This window comes from Vulpes vulpes, chromosome 5, assembly GCF_048418805.1.
Source record: "Vulpes vulpes isolate BD-2025 chromosome 5, VulVul3, whole genome shotgun sequence".
Taxonomy (NCBI): domain Eukaryota; kingdom Metazoa; phylum Chordata; class Mammalia; order Carnivora; family Canidae; genus Vulpes; species Vulpes vulpes.
Genome location: NC_132784.1, coordinates 30,693,039 through 30,709,729, shown reverse-complemented (window position 1 = coordinate 30,709,729; position 16,691 = coordinate 30,693,039). Strand labels below are relative to the sequence as shown.

The following is a 16,691-nucleotide window of genomic DNA, read 5'->3' as shown; positions in this document are numbered from 1 at the left end:
CTAAACCACTGGGCCACCCAGGCATCCCCTAATAACCCAGGACTTAAACAGAAGCACAAACGTACCAACCCTTCCCAAAAGATGATCTTCCAACAGGGCCGGTGCATTACCTGAAGAGTGTCACGAAGAAATTCGGCTACTACACTAGTCTACTGACCTTTAACTCTATCTTACCTTAAAAAAAAAAAAAAAACGAGTTTAAGACACTTTCCTGGGGATCCCTGGGTGGCTCAGTGGTTTAGTGCCTCCCTTCGGCCCAGGGCTGATCCTGGAGCCCCGGGATCGAGTCCGAGTCCCGCGTCGGGCTCCTGCATGGAGCCTGCTTCTCCCTCTGCCTGGGTCTCTGCCTCTCTCTGTCTCTCTCTCCCTTTGTGTCTCTCATGAATAAATAAAATCTTTTAAAAAAAAAGGACACTTTCCTATATCAGTTGCTATCATTTTCAGCGCTGAAGGAACAAAGGTCAGTTCAATATTCAGTTCTCTTGGTTCCTCAATAAAAAAACAATAAAAATAGATATTCGGGCAAAGTAGAGGGCAAAAAGGTCAAGGTTGACTTTACTCCTGCTTCAAGTCTGAGCGGCTGTCCACTAAAATGAACTCTTCTTTTGAGAAACAAACAAACAAATAAATAATGGTTCATCCTAACGCTGGCCTTGAGGCCTTCAATGAGAATGCCTTTAGGATGACTCAGGAAAAACCAGACGAGACAAAGTTTAACTCCATTTTATTTTCCACTCTTAGTATTTTTCAAATTATACAACATGCAGGCCGCCAGAGTATCCATACATCTTCATTGTAGAACCTAGAGGAGAACCAAACTTTTCCACGGGCCAGGGGAGGGTTACTTCCAGACCTTCTGTTACACGTACTATATATTACAGAATCATTACTTGGTATAAACGCCCGTCTTCCCCCTTAAATCACCAAAACAAGTGTGTCCACAAATTTTTTAATGAAAGCTACTGTACAGATACATCAAGCCCAGAGAACACACATCTGCAGTGCACATTACGTACTTTACAAACTAGACACGTATAACCCCACAGGATGCCCCAGTCCCCTTCCATCCGCACACGATGAAGTCTTTAGAACGGGTACCCAGATGTAAATGTGTAAGCAAGCTTCCTGGAGCAGTGCTTCCTTGGGCAGTTCCCTGGCCCTCATTCGATACTTTTAGAAAGGCGAAATTGTTAGTATTAAATGAAACCACATTAGACTATATGTTTCCTTTAGCTAGAGGGTGAGACAATGAAGTGAAATCCTCCCCCTTCTGGTGAAAAACTTCCCCAGCATGACATCTAGCCAGACTCTAAATGTCTTCTGCCCTGCTTAAAAAAAAAAAAAAAAAAAAAAAAAAAAAAAAAAAAAAAAAAAAAAAAAAAAAAAAACGCTTCAAAGAGGGGGACTGTTAAGACTTTTATTTGTTTTCAGTTATTCCTCTAGGAAACGAGAACCAGTAATTCCCCATGAGTCTTGGTGATGGCTTGGTCTGGCCTTGGACAGAAATAGCACTTCTTCATGTCAAGTCAGGGCATCAAAAAGTCACTAGGTGCTACATTCTAGACAAACATGTTTATTTCTTCATTAATCCCAATTTCTATGAATTCTAATTCTTGCAATCACATGATACTATTTCCTTTAAGTGTTACCCCACGCTTCACCTCCCTACTACCTGCCCTTCAAACAAGCAAACTGTACAGCATTTGAAGAGGTGATGCATTTGTACAGAAGGCTCTAGTAATCGACCAAAACACATTTGGCATTAATATAGTTTAGTCTCCAACCATAAATCTTTTTTAGGTTTTAAAAGCACTTTATGAATTGATAATACAGTCAATGAAGGAATATACTACGTTATAAAAATGCAATTGGTTAAGTTGAATCCAACCATAAGTCTTGATATCCCAAACAGTATTTCTCTAATTTAACAATCCACCATCCTGCAGGTAGAGATTATCTGTATAAACCATCTGGCTATTCCCTTACAGCATCAAAAAGTAAACTTTCAAGAAGTAGCATGATACAAAATTATTCACAGAGGAAAAACACACGCACTCATTCTCTCTCTCTTCCTAGCTAAAAGGAGCACACAACCAAAAACGTGATCATAGGCTCAGCCATTCTGAAGTGTTGTTTTTATATTCAGAGTACAAATGTAAAGGAGTCATAATTTTTTAAAAAATGAAAATTGCATCAACGTGGCTTTTTAAAGTGGCCTACAGAGGATATGGTCGTGATATTGGTTTATCACATAAAGTAATATTCAGGGATCCCCTGGAATGTACTGTGTAATCCATCCCAATAATCTGCCCACTTTTTAGTCACAGTGTAGGAAAGTCAGCTTAGAGGTCCTATAAAGACTGCAGCTAGGTGAACTGACTGGCTGATCAGCAAGTAGCAAAATCATCTTTAAGAGACCTCGAAGCCAACTTTCTCTGTGAATAAAAGTAGTGTGAATTTTAGGAGTCCCTTGTGGAGATCACCAAGGAGCCACAAGTGAAGCACGTAGCTCTTTTTGACACACCAAAGGGCCAGGCAGTTCTTCAGAAACAGAACAGGGGTGCCCAGGGGAAAGTTACTTTGGAAAGAATTTAAGACAATCAAGTAACAAGCAAAGAATTATTGACCTTGGTTCAATCTCCACATGAATACAGTTGCATAACAGACAACAGTGGTGTGACAACTATTAATTGGCGATCCTCCCCAAGACCAACGTTGCAGCTTCTAAAGTCAGAGCCAATATTAACAGCAAGATTATAATCTATGGCATATGTTACTACCTGATAAAGTGTGCAAAACCTGCCCTACCAGGACCCTTCTACAGGGCAGCAGGTAGCCACCGAGCGGCTCTATCGGGCAAGTGCTGGCAACGTGAGAGAAATCAAAAGAATTTTTAAGGTGTAAATGAATGCGGAAAACCGTCATCTTTGTGAAATAAATACTTCAGTAGCATTTGTCGCCTCCTTGCTCCTCTCAAAAAGCAAAACACATATAAACAAAGTGCAACATTTAACAAATAAATTAAGTCAAAGCAGCCTCGCTGTGTTAGGGGAATCTTATGCAAGAGAAGTTTGGGATTCGCAGTCCTCAGTGCTTTACACATGCACGTGCGCGTGCATGCACACGCACACACGCTGGCTCACTCGCTCTACAACTCACACGGTGAAGAGAAAGCTCGAGGTGTCCCCGGCCGACATTTCATTCAGTGGTGACAGCAGCAGGGACGGCGCCAGCTCCCGGGTCCTGGGCAGGCGCAGCGACAGGATGGGCCTGGCGGCCGCCCACTGACCCTCCGCCCCGTCGAGGCTGGTAGCAGCGCACGAGACCAGCTTAACTGAATCTGAGTCAGCTTCCCCGAGGACTCCACTGCTTGGAAATCAATCCTTTTTAAAATCCGCAACTGGAAGTTAAGAGTTGACTTAGCTTTAAATTCGTGTGTTGAAGACACTAGTAGTTAAATGTTAAAAAAAAAAAATTAAAAAAAAAAAATCCATCCATACCGATTTCTTCTAATTCGGCCTAAGACGAGAAAATCTATCTGATGCTAGAGAGAGAACTCAAACATTCAGCAACGAAGGGTTAAAAGAACTTACTCATAGGCACAAACCGGGGTCCCTCCCTCCCTCCCCCGGGCCCAGGGCTTCCTTTTCCAACTGCTGGAGGGATCCTGGACTTCACCGCAACACCCCTCAAGGCTGCAGATGGTGCCCTACAGGAGGCCCCCCAGGGCAAGCGCGGGGCCAGGGAGGGGGGCGCAGAGGGCCGCCCCCGGCCACTCATCCAGCTTGGCAGGCGGTCTACACTTCTGAAGGACGGACGGACGTTCACATGGGGCTGGCTGGCGCGGGGCGCCGAGGTTCAGGAGCAAGCAGCTCGGGCGAACTTGATGACTCTTTGCATCTACATGGATGGGTTCGAATGGACAAACTCTACATTGCTACTGTCAGATAACAGGTGCCCTACTACAGGGTGGATTTTACAGATCCAAAGATGTGACTAGGGTATTCGAAATGCTTCTTTGGGGTTGGTTTTTTTTTTTCCCGGAAAAGTGTTCAGAATGAAAATTTTGAAACCTTGTAGCAGCATTTTTGTTCCCTAAAAAATATAAAGTAACATGTGTTGTTTTTTGCTTTTTTTTTTTTTACAGGAAACCAGACAGTTGCAGCAGAGCATGATCCCCCATCTCCGCGGCACCCTAGGGTGGGTGTTGGCTGGGACAGCACACCACCCAGAAAGGAGGCTCCAGGGACCGCCCAGAGACCACCCAACGGCCGAGTCCCTGGTGCTGGTTCCCAGGAGTAAGCGGGTTCCTTCCGTAATCGTCCGCGTCAGATTTCTCAGGAGGAAGAAAGTCCAAGCACACGTCTGTACACACACAGATTCTACACAGCTCAAATATCTGAAACTGGTGTACTGCAGATGGCTGGGTAAGCAAGTGTAAAAGAAAATGGAAACTGTGTAGGAGGGGAAAAAAAAATAAAGGAATTGGTGATTAATGTAGTCCTTGACATGCTACGTGGAGAGCCGTACCTGTGGAGAGAGAACACAGGAGTTAGAGCCCACGGTGGAAATTCACTCCTCGGGGAGGTGTTTTGATATGTGGAATAACTGGAGTAATATTTAGATAAATATGCTAGGATATTTAGACCAGAGCTGCCCAACAGAAATACCACGTGAGCCACACATTTCATTTTTCTTTTTAGATTTTCAAGTGGTCACATTACAAAGTGGGAAGAAGCAAGTTAATTTTAATAATATATTTTATTTAACCCAATAAATTCAATATACTGTCATTTCAACATGTGACCAGTATTCCATACTGAGAAGTCTTCCGTTACAGTAGCGCTGTGCAGACACCTTAGTCTGTTTTCCACAGTGCTGGCCGTGTGTGCACACTTATACCTTCAGCACAGCTCCACTTGGACTGGGCCGCCTTCCAAGGGCTCCGCGGCCACACGCGGCGAGTGGCTGGCATCCTAGACGGCACGGCCTCCACTTGCTGCCGTCGCCCTGGCGAGTCTCCTCCAGAAGGCCGCGCCTATTCCTCACTCCCGAGGGGTACTCGGACACCACTTGCCCGTGCCAGGGATTCTGAGGCACGTCAGACACGGTCCCTCACCCCGGACCCAAAGTTGCACCTCCTTGGGCAGATGAAGTTACTCGAGGGCAACCCCTCTGGTTTCACTCCGCTTCCCACTGGAGCTCCATTCTGTCACGCTCAGGTCTCCAGGACAGAGAAGTCTGGGCGAGTCCTGGCTCAGAGGTCAGCCCCAAGTGGCCTGTCACCTTCGGACCAACTCCAGGAACAGCCACTCTCAGGAAGGAACCGAAAGGTCCAGCTTCCCCCACCAGCGGGAAGCCCTGGTCAGTCTGTGGTCTTCTTCCTACAGGTTCGGTGCAGAGCCCGCCGGACGGGTGGGGTGGGGAGGGGGCAACAGCAGGATGTAGAGCCCCATCCTCGAGGAACGTGGCAAATGCCCAGCATGGAAATATGACACACGCTAAGAGAAACCCAAGTGCCCGTCGGATTTTAAAAGGAGTTGCACGACCTGACGCATCGTGCCCTAAGCGCCTCGGGAAGGCCCAGATCCCCGTTCAGGGCTCAGCTGTGGCAGACACCCACCTGATTCCCATTCCGATGCTCCCCCCAATGTTTTTTCTCTTCTCTCTCCCGATCCCTGTGTTATAATATCGTAAGCAGCCTCACGTATTTTAGATAAAGAAGAAGGATGTACATTATAAATAAACAAAAAATTCAGGGTGTAGAAAGGGGTTAGAAAAGTAGGTAAGAGCAAAGTGGGTGGGAGGAGAAGAGGAAAAGAAGAACTGAAAAAAGTAGGAAAAAAGAGGCAATACACCTCCTCCCAGAGGCAAATACCCCAACAGCTCACTTGGTAGTTACCATCTCTTGCTCCAAGGCCGTTAAGTGTTCACAGGTATAAAGCTGCTCAATTAAAAATGGCTTCAGTCACATTATATGGTTAATATTTATGCCAGTTTTAGAGGTCAAAGGGAGATTTGTCTATGGGAAGAGCATCTTTTTTTTTAATTAATTAATTTATTTTTAAAGACTTTATTTATTCATGAAAGACACACACGGAGAAGCAGAGACACAGGCAGAGGGAGCAGCAGGCTCCACGCGGGGAGCCCGACGTGGGACTGGATCCCGGGACCCCGGGGTCACGCCCTGGGCTGAAGGCCGTGCTAAACCACTGAGCCACCCAGGCCACCCTAAAAAAAATTTTTATTTAAATTCAATTTGCCAACGTATGGTGTAACACCCAGTGCTCATGCCGTCAGGCGCCCCCTCAGTGCCCGGCCCCCCGGCCCCCCTTTTGCAGCCCTTCGTTGGTTCCCCAGAGTCAGGAGCCTCTCGCGGTTGGTCTCCCGCTCTCATTTTTCCCACTCGGTCTAGGAAGAGCAGGTTTAATGTGCAGCCTTTCTGGTGAGATTCTGTGCTTATGATTACGACAAGAAATGAAAGCTCTGAGCCTGGTCCTAGTGGTCCTCTAAATTCATTTTGAGCTGAAACCCAGTCAGCGTGGGGATGCTTTCCAAACACCACCGCACGGATCCCCATTCGCCCCCCCTCCCCGGGCTCCTCTCCCAAGCCCGCAGCCTCAGGATCAGATACGGGTCACCGGGTCAGAGGAGGTTCTCGGGGTTCCCGGAGCCGGGGAGGTGCCTCGAGCAGACCCCCTCCGCGGTGCGGCTCAGCTGTGCCCGAAGCCCGTGAAGTCAGATCTCAGCCGGCCGCCTTCCGGTCGCGTCTCCGGCCATCCCCGGCCATCCCCCGGCCATCTCCCGGACATCCCCGGCCATCTCCCGTCCATCTCCCGTCCATCTCCGACCATCTCCCACCACCATCTCCTGGCCATCTCAGGCCATCTCCCGCCACCATCTCCCGGCCATCTCAGGCCATCTCCCGCCACCATCTCAGGCCATCTCCCGCCACCATCTCCCGGCCATCTCAGGCCATCTCCCGCCACCATCTCCCGGCCATCTCCCGCCACCATCTCCCGGACATCCCCGGCCATCTCCCGGACATCCCCGGCCATCTCCCGTCCATCTCCCGTCCATCTCCGACCATCTCCCGGCCATCCCCGGCCATCTCCCGCCATCCCAGTCATCCCCGGCCATCTCCCGCCATCCCCGGCCACCCCCTGGCCATCTCCGGCCATCCCCGGCCATCTCCGGCCATCCCCGGACATCCCTGGCCATCTCCCAGCCATCTCCCGGCCATCCCCGGCCATCTCCCGCCATCCCCGGCCATCCACGGTCATCTCCCGCCATCCCCGGCCATCCCACGCCATCTCCCGGCCGTCTCCGGCCATCTCCAGCCATCCCTGGCCATCTCCCAGCCATCTCTGGCCATCCCCTGCCATCTCCCGGCCATCTCCTGCCATCTCCGGCCATCCCCAGCCATCTCCCGGCCATCCGCACGCCAAGATGCGGCCCGTCCCGGGAACCGCAGGGAAGGAGGAGGAAGCCACCGAAGCAGACCCCGCCTGCTTAGTCGCCTCCAGCAGGACCACGCAGGGAGGCCACCAACACGGGCCCTTTGTTCTAAGGACGCGGTTCTTCATCCTGAGCACAGATCTCTACAGCCCTGTGCCAGCGCAGTCCCTCCAGCAGGCCTAAGGAAGGAGCCAACCGGGAGGCCCCATCCATCCCCCAGCTGGGTGAAAGCGCATCTCCTCGATAAATGCAGGAGGGAGAACGGATAGGCCAACGCGTTAGCTCCTGGAGAAACCGCCTGAGGGTTCTGAGCACAGAGCCAACCCCGGGAGGCTGGCAAAGCCTGAGACCATTGAAAACCCAGGTCTGGGGACGCCCGGGAGGCTGAGTGGTTGAGCGCCTGCCTCCAGTCCAGGGCGTGACCCGGGGTCCCGGGATCGAGTCCCGCGTCGGGCTCCCAGCATAGAGCCCGCTTCTCCCTCTGCCTCTGTCTCTGCCTCTCTCTGTGTCTCACAGGAATAAATACATAAAATCTTTAAAAAAAGAAAACCCAGTTCTGTTGATGACCTTAGATGGCTCAGAGTCGTTACTCACCTAAAAGCACGGTCGTGGCCCAAGTGACCTGCTACGAGGCTGTCCCTGGGCCTCTGCCAAACTGGAGATGGCACCCCAGAGTGACAACGTGTGACCAGACTCATAAGGGAATAAAATCACCTTTCTTTAGAAGGAGTGAGAAATTAGCTGAACAAAGAGGCTAATTATCCAAGGGATTTACAAGTATTTAGAGATTTTCCCCCCAACTTCAGATTTTGTAATTGCCTGCAAGTGGATTTATGCTTAAGTCAAACAGTACAGTTTTTTCTTTTCTTTTGCCTTCCTACGATCAATGCCCGCGTTGTAAGAATTGCCAGCTGCTCCTTACGTATCACTGCTGAAGAGAAGCGAATCTACCTCACAGGCGCGTTGGTGCAACCGCTGCCCTTCCAGGTCATGATTGCTTCCTTTGAACTCACAATGCTGGTTTCCGAGTCCCGTGCCACAGTGTCCACCTGCCCTGGGCCCCGCTTTGCCTATGCGTTTTAGGCCTGTCCCCATAACCACCGTAACATCGGCTAATGCTTGTGCGACCCTGATTACGGCCACACACTCTCCTAGGACCTTTCACTCTTCTTTCACATCTCTCATTCAATCCTCAGAGCAAGCCTGTGACAAAGAAGGTACCCAGGTGGCTCGGTTGGTTGAGCACCCGACTTAGGCTCAGGTCATGATCCTGGGGACCCGGGATCGAGTCCCACATCGGGCTCCCTGCATGGAGCCTGCGTCTTCCTCTGCCTGTGGCTCTGCCTCTCTCTCTCCCTGTGTCTCTCATGAATAAATAAATAAAGTCTTCTAAAAACAAAAAAAATAAAAATAAATAAAAGAACACACTGCAGCTGAGAGAATGCACAGGTATGAGAATCCAGAGTCACCCATTAAGCAAAATATTAAACCGATTTGCCAAAAAGCAGTGATGCCATTTTGCTAAGTGTTTGTCTTAGAAAATAATCGCATTTCATTAAACATGGCATTTATGTTAGCAGTTGTGATATTTAAAATTTTTGTTTCAATTTATACCAATTATATAAAACATATCAAGACATACACCCAGTAATATAAAAGCTCTTTGGTGTCGATACTTTTTAAAGATTATAAAAGGTTGTAAGGGCCAGAAACTTAGGAATGGCTGCACAGTGGATCAGAGTTCATGGTCCAGGATCTACCAAAGACACACTGTGTGTGATCTCAACAGTTCACCTGGCCTCTGTAGAAGGCAGGATGACGTAATGTCACCACGGGCCAACACCGCATGCCCGCTCTGTGCCAGGCACCTGCCTAAGTGCTCTGTATTAATGCACTTAATCCTCACAGCCACCCTGTACGTAGGAGCAGTCACTGGGCACATTTTCCAAGGACGAGGAGGCAGAGAGAGATGAAGTAGCTCGCCTAGTAGTGACCAAGCTGGGATTAAACCCCAGGCAGCCTCGTTCCAAAGCCTGAACCCACAATCACCAGCTATTCAGCCTGCCTGTGGCAAAGAGTCCCCTTGCAACGAGGCAATTCACATTCTTGTGACCTAATCATTAATTACTAGGATTTTCCAACAGCAGTAGCAGTTGAACGGCCCAGTGGCACGGATGCAGACCACGTGTGTGGCTTAGGGATCCCACATGACCTGCTCTAAAGGAAGCTTCCTGACTTCACTACTTCAGAGGGTCAAATTTAAAAGCAATTTCTTGCCCACCCTCCATGTGGGGTTGAACCCATTTCTGCTGTGGGCACGAGTCAACTCATCTATTTTAGGTATATATGATATTTTTTATTTGCAATTAAGTGGGCATCAAAACCAGGAGAATGGTCACAGTGAACCGCACCAACGATGCAAGATGGTTCAGATCCAGGTGTTCGGGACAGAGAGAAGAGTAACAAGAAGGAAAGACAGAGATTTAAAAAAGCAAACAGAGTATAAACGAGGAAGTGCCAGTGTGGGAAGCTTAGCCTGAGCCTAAGGACAACCTAAGGCCTGAACTCTCAGGGGTCTTGTTGCTCTCTTAGTCAACAGTGAGAATGAAAATTCCATTCTGGGGATCCCCGGGTGGCTCAGTGGTTGAGCTCCTGCCTTCAGCCCAGGTGTGATCCTGGGGTCCCGGGATCGAGTCCCACATCGGGCTCCCCACAGGGAGCCTGCTTCTCCCTCTGCCTGTGTCTATGCCTCTCTCTGTGTGTCTCTCATGAATAAATAAGTAAAATCTTTAAAAAAAAGAATTTAAAGACATTATTTTTACTAACAACTAACAGATACATTCACAATAAAGGTCTTAAAGGAGTAAAATCTGAAGAACACAGGTCCATCCCACGGGACTATCACTGATCCTGCGAGCATCACAAACCAGAGATACGGAGATCATAACAGAGTACCTGTCTGCTTTGATGGCTCTTTGTAGTTACATCCACCCAAGTGACCCCGCTTGAAGTTGCAGACTTGCTTCTCCAGGGCTGTTTTCTTTATGCCTCAAAACGTGCAATCAGAGTCTAAAGACACAATCACTTCTTCTCTAAGAGGCCAAATAAGTTCCTATTAGCTTTACCACTGTGATTTTACCAAATATTTTATCACAGTTTATCAAAATTTTATTTTTTTAAAGATTTTATTTATTTATTTGAGACAGACAGAGAGAGAGAGAGAGAGAGGAGGAGGAGAGGGAGAGGGACAAGCAGACTCCGTGCTGAGCACAGAGCCTGACATGGGGCTCAACTCCATGACCCTGAGATTATGACCTGAGCTCGAAACCAAGAGTTGGACGCCCAACCAAATGAGCCACCCAGGTGTCCCCAAAACGTTATAGGGTATGATTTCTAGATTTAACATATGTGGTTTTTAATAAAAGTATAGTCCTCAAAATATCAGTCTTTATCTACATCAACAAAGTGAGAGGCATCCTGGGGCCTGCCTTCATTTCATAGTATTCTCAATTTTATGTTTTTCTTTGCACAAAAATCTGAAGCATTAACATGTGCATATTCTAGGGGCGCCTGGTGGCTCAGCTGCTTAATCATCTGACTCTTGATTTCGCCCCAAGTCATGACCTCAGGGTTGTGAGATGGAACCCCGTGTGGGACTCTGGGCTCAGCAGGGGCTCTGCTGCTCTCTCTCCCTCCCCCTCACCGCCATTCTCTCTCTCTCTCTAATAAATATATCTTCAATTTAAAAAGTGCATAGTCTAGATTGTCTTGCTGACTACCTCGCAACCAAGTATTCCCATGCAACTTCAGCCCCACACACACTTAATGCTATGACCAAGGGGACACTCCTCCTTGCAACTTAAGCATCCTCCCACTAAAGCTGGACTCAACAGGACAATGATGTGTCCCACCTGCAAGAAGACAAAGTGGCCTGAAGGTGTGCAGTGATTCTGCAGTGGGCTTTTCTTTTCCTTTTTTTTAAAGATTTTACTTTTAGGGACACCTAGGTGGCTCAGTGGTTGAGCATCTGCGTTCCGCTCAGGGCATGACCCGGGATGGGGGTCCTGGGATCGAGTCCTGCATTGGGCTCCCTGCGTGGAGCCTGCTCCTCCCTCTGCCTGAGTCTCCGCCTCTCTCTGTGTGTCTCTCATGAATAAATAAATAAAATCTTTAAAAAAAAAAAAAGTTTATTCTTAAATAATCTCTGCACCCAGCATGGGGCTCAAATTTATGACCCCAAGATCAAGACTCACATGCTCTACTGACTGAGCCAGCAGGCGGCCGTCTACAGTGGCGGTAACACAGAAGGGGGCAGGGGAAGAAGTGAAGCCACATCAGGACACACGGAGGAAACACAGGCAAGCCCCACAACGCCAGACTCCACTAGCTGCAATGCATACCAGAGGCATATCGCACCCAGCTCTTTATTTTCAGAGAAAAGCCATCTTTCATTAACTTCTGTTAAGGCTGGTGATTTGATTTTGGTTTATGGTTCATTTCAATCTAACTTCTAAATTCATTTTTGACTTGCTAGTTGTGTAAGATCCCGAAGTATGTGCTATTGTAGATTTGCAAATACCTAATCATAATAAAATGAATTGAGGAGTATGAGAGCTTTATCCCCCTAAAGTACCCTATTCACTCTTCATAGCCGAGAAATCTTGGTCCAAACACAGGGAAGCCAAGAGCCTGGGCCTCAAGGCCTGGGAGCTGCAGCCCCTCCGCAGCGGTGCCCCGCCGGCGCCCTCTGGTGGTCCCTGGGCGGCCGCAGCGCTGCGGGGACAGGAAGCCCAGGCCGCCGACCCGGCCACACCAGGTATTTCCATGTCCTCTCATGAAATGTGGGGCCTGAAAAGCCCTCGGGTGTGCTCTGCGCCTTATCTCCTCTCCAACCTGCAATCCGTGTCCCTGCCTCCCTCGGCGCCAACCTGCTTCCTGCAGGACAGGGGACCCATCCACCCCCTGGGCCGCCGGTCCTTCCTACTCTGCTTCCCATCACCTCTGATGGCGCTCTGGGCCGATCGCAGCTCCTCCGGGGCACCCAGTACTCCCATCTCCGACACAATCAAGCTCCCCACGAGGCTCAAGGGGAGCCCCTGCTCTGACTCCCACCCACCCCATCCTTTCCACAGGGTGGCCTTTCCCAGTGTGAACCAGGTCCCACCACTCCCAGGCCCGGAGCCCCCAGTGCCCCCCATGCCCAGACTGCACTCTCCTCCCTCCCCAACTGCCCCGATTATAAAGGTCTCTGTTCTCTGGGCTCTGGCCCTATCAGCCCTCCTGTGATCCCCCAAATACGCCCGCCATCCACACCTTCCAGCCAGCATCTGTGCCTCTCTTCCCCAGTCACTGCGCCGCTGGTACTCGTCACCACCCAGTGCTCAGCTTGGATGCCACCCCCCCTTCTAAATGTTGTCCCGTCTCCATCTCATTCACCTGCTGTTTTTTCAGAAGCACACCACTAGCTGAAGTTCCCTTGCTTATTTGCAGTCCTTCTTCCCCACAAGACGACGCCCATGCGTAAGAACAGAGCCTTCTTCGCCTCATCTGGTGTTAAATGATACAGAGCAGCCTCCCCGTGCCTGACCCCATTTTGCAGACGATGAAACTGGGGTTGAAGAAATCCAGCGACGTGCCTGACGTCACACAGCAGTAAGCCAAGCTGGGCCTGGAACCCACTTCCCTATCCCATGTCTGTACTTTGCTGTGCTGCACTGCTCCGCGTCCAGCTCTGCAGTGTGAAAAAGATGCTCCCCTCCCCGTGGCAGCCCCCCGGGATTTGAACTGGCTGATAGAAGCCCGCGGTTTCCGGAGTTCTGATTTCCACATGTTAGCACCTTCAGTCATTCTGAAAATTGAGCATGAACCAAAATACTCATTGTGACTCGAGTCCTTGAGACCTAAAACAAAGCGGAAAGCAACCCCAAAGACATCCAGGTGCTGCCCAGGTATGAATATGCTGCTCTGGCTTCAACAAGAGGGCTGGGAAGGGGCAGCTGAGATCATTCCTGCCCAGGACGGACACTTCGAACAAGCATGCTGAACATCAACAAGGATCATCTCAAAAGGGGTTGACCCCAAGTAAGCAATGAATCCACATTTTCAATGATTTTTTTTAAATGATTTTGCATTTTCTCACTTCCAACCACAATTTCCCACTTCATTGGATACTATCCATTTTTTTTAACCTCCCCAAACAAATGTCCAGTCTTTTTCTTTAAAATAGCCAACATCCTTCTTCATAACCTTTAGATGAGGGGATCCCTGGGGGGCTCAGCAGTTGAGCATGTGCCTTCGGCCCAGGGCATGACCCCAGGGTCCTGGGATCGAGTCCCGCATCGGGCTTCCCGCATGGAGCCTGCTTCTCCCTCTCCCTGCGTCTCTGCCTCTCTCTCATGAATAAATAAGTAAAATCTTAAAAAAAAAAAAAAAACTTTAGATGAATAAATGATAATAACTTTAAAACACCTGTATCTGGTCATAGCATCACATAGGATGCTTAGTCATGGGCCTTCCCCGCTCAGTGGTTAGAATGCGGGACTAGAAAGGGACTAGAAACTATTTTGCAGCAACTAGGAGTGAAAGGAGACCAGAAGCCAACATTCGCCAACCACCTACTGTGTGCGAGTAGCGCCACTCTACACGGCAGGGACGTTTTTACGGAGCATCTGTGATCTGCCAAGCAGGACCTCAGTTAGTCTTCCTTTCAAAACCAATGATCCGGGGAAAGGATTCTCCCCATTTCGCAGACATAGGAGGCGACTCTGAGGGTGAGTAACTCGAAGAGTAGGAGACCCAACCCCCGACCCAGGTCTCCCACCCAAAGCCCAAAGGAGGCGGGTGGCCGGGTAACTGGGAAGGCGGCCTATTGGTGTTGCCATGTGGGGACGGCGCCGGGCTACTGGAGATGCCGGTACGCATACGGTGGGTCAGGAACTTCCAAGTGCAGATCGAATAACCAAATCCACTTAGGACTCTTCAGGTTAAAGAAAGCAACGCACCACCAAGAGGGGTGGGGGTGGTCCCATCTGTCAGGCCCACCGCTTGTCAGGCTCAAGGTGGGAAGGGAACACGTGGCTGTAGGGATTTCACACAAAACGCGGGTCTGACACCTGCACGGGGTTGCTGAGCACAGCGGCTGCCCACTGCAGTCTCTGGACCCAGAGCCCCTGGGCCAGGGTGTTACTAAGAGCTTGCTGGGAGCCAAGCACAGACCCTTCTCTGTGCGCTTCCATTGAACGGGGTAATGTAGGTGCTGCTGCGGTCACCGCACTGCGGCACAGCGGGTGCTCGATGAACAGGTTCTGTGGCCCGGCCCAACATCACCGCCTCCTCTCCAGCCACAGGACACCACTTTTCTGCGGGGCAGGGACGTGCCTAGTTCAAGAAGCCACTTCCAGCCGCCCTTGCAGCTGGACGGGGCCTCAAGGCTCCGACCTGGCCAGAGGGCTGCAGGCATCAGGACCGTATGGACTTCCAGGAAGGCCACTAAAGGAAGAGGATTCGGTTCGGAGAGCTGCTAGTGCCTCTCCCGGCATCCCTCTGCTTGCCAACCGTGAGAGCCAGAATGGTGGAGGTCGGTGAGGTGACCTCATTGAAGGAGATCTGCTGAGGACACAGGGAGCCTGAATTTAAAGGGCGAGCTTTGTGTTGTCACTGGAGAGTCCCTCTCGTAGCCACCGACAGACCACCCTCCAGCTTCCCTAACACGCAGAGAGATGCGCGTCCATCCTACATAGGCCATGGTACTTGAGGAGAGGTCTCAGCTTTGGTGGCTGACCAACCGCCTGGCCGGGCCCCACACTACCTGAAGCAGTAGCGGACGTCCCTGGCACCTGGGACACCGACGCCCGCCCGAGTTCGAGAACCGCTGCTTTAGCTTCTCTCCTCTAGGCTGCCTAACGTGCCCCGCAGGGCCCCCCAAGTGCCCACTCCAATACCAACAGCATGCAGCCACAAGCAATTTCCTAACATCTAAAGTATCGTGTTTGTGATTGGAAGCGATCGGATCTGAAGGGGGTGGCCCGCTGCCGAGACGCTGTCCCACCCACCCTTTCAGGATATGGCAGATGGTGTGGACATGTTGCCTGCCCGTGCGCTCGGCCCTCCTCCCTGCCCCGACCTGGCCAGTAGCCGTCCTGCTCCCTGGTGTGCTGTCTGGGCACAGCCACCAAGCTTCCTCCTGGGCAGTGTGTGCACGACCCTGGCAACGCGGTCATATCCCCAGAGACAGGGCTCCAGCCCCTCGCGTTCACCTCCCTTACCTTGATCCAAAAGACGGGAGAGGAATGTGTCCCTCCTGAGGCGGCCCGCCTGCCCAGCCTGCAAGCTACTCCCTTAGTGAGGGCTCAGGGCCCACGGGCAACATTTGAAGCTACCGTTCACACCCACAGGTTACTGGCTCAGGGCTGGAGTTTCCCTACACAGCGCTCGGGCCACCCGGCCGGCTGGCCGCCCACCAGCAACCTCTCTAAGGAACAGTCTGCGCTCTCGCTTCCTTCTCTTTCGTAAAGTGCACCACGTCTTGTCTGTTTGCTGGCCGGTGTGGTAGTATCACGCAGGTGACTGTAGGTGAAGAGACGCGTAGACCACCATCTCAAAGGAAAATGTGGCCCTGACCTGCCTCGATACGCTAAGAAGCCCCGTCTGTTGAGCTCGGGTAACAATTAGAAGAGTAGGACTTTTCTGTATGTGGCTCTTTCTTTGCATTCGGTTCCTGAGAATTACAGCGACCACCCACACCTGCCTGCTCTGGGCGAAAGCAGCTGACAAACAGGTAATGCCCTTCTGCATGCCAGCTACGCGGGGAAGTCCCACAGACAAAAGGAAGAGAGGGGGATCACTCGCCACGCCCTCATCCGTCCCCGGAGGGTCCCCAGAGCCAGGTGGCCCCAGCTAGGAGACCCCGAGGCTCTAGAGGGCTTGAGGCTACGTGAGCTACACGCTGGGGCATGTCCCAGGGAGGTGACCTGCCCACGACTGCAGGGGCACATGCACGCGGAGGGTCCGCCCCAGGGCAGCCCCACACAGAAACCACCCGACGCCGGGGACTCACTTGTATTTATTTCTGGTAGTGAGCGGAGTTCGAAGAGCCGCCTCCTCCCCCTCGGATGGCGTGGACAGCCGTTGGAGATGACGCCGGGTAGTGTCCGGGGCGGATGGGCTTGGCTGGATCGGACAGAAAGGACAGAGGGTTCAGATGGGCTCAAGCGGCCCTCTCCATCCAGGTGCCC

General features: G+C 50.9%; 1 protein-coding gene across 1 annotated transcript in view; it reads right to left on the bottom strand.

The window, feature by feature from the left end:
* Positions 1–707: 707 nt before the first annotated feature.
* KIF5C (kinesin family member 5C) overlaps positions 708–16,691 on the bottom strand; it is a 151,060-nt gene continuing 135,076 nt past the window's right edge. The window contains exons 25-26 of the mRNA XM_026008011.2: positions 16,514–16,626; positions 708–4,530 (exon numbers count right to left, since the gene is read on the bottom strand). Of these exons, the coding sequence (XP_025863796.1) occupies positions 16,520–16,626 (107 nt within the window). The 3' untranslated portion in view covers positions 708–4,530; positions 16,514–16,519. The remainder of the gene's footprint in view (positions 4,531–16,513; positions 16,627–16,691) is intronic.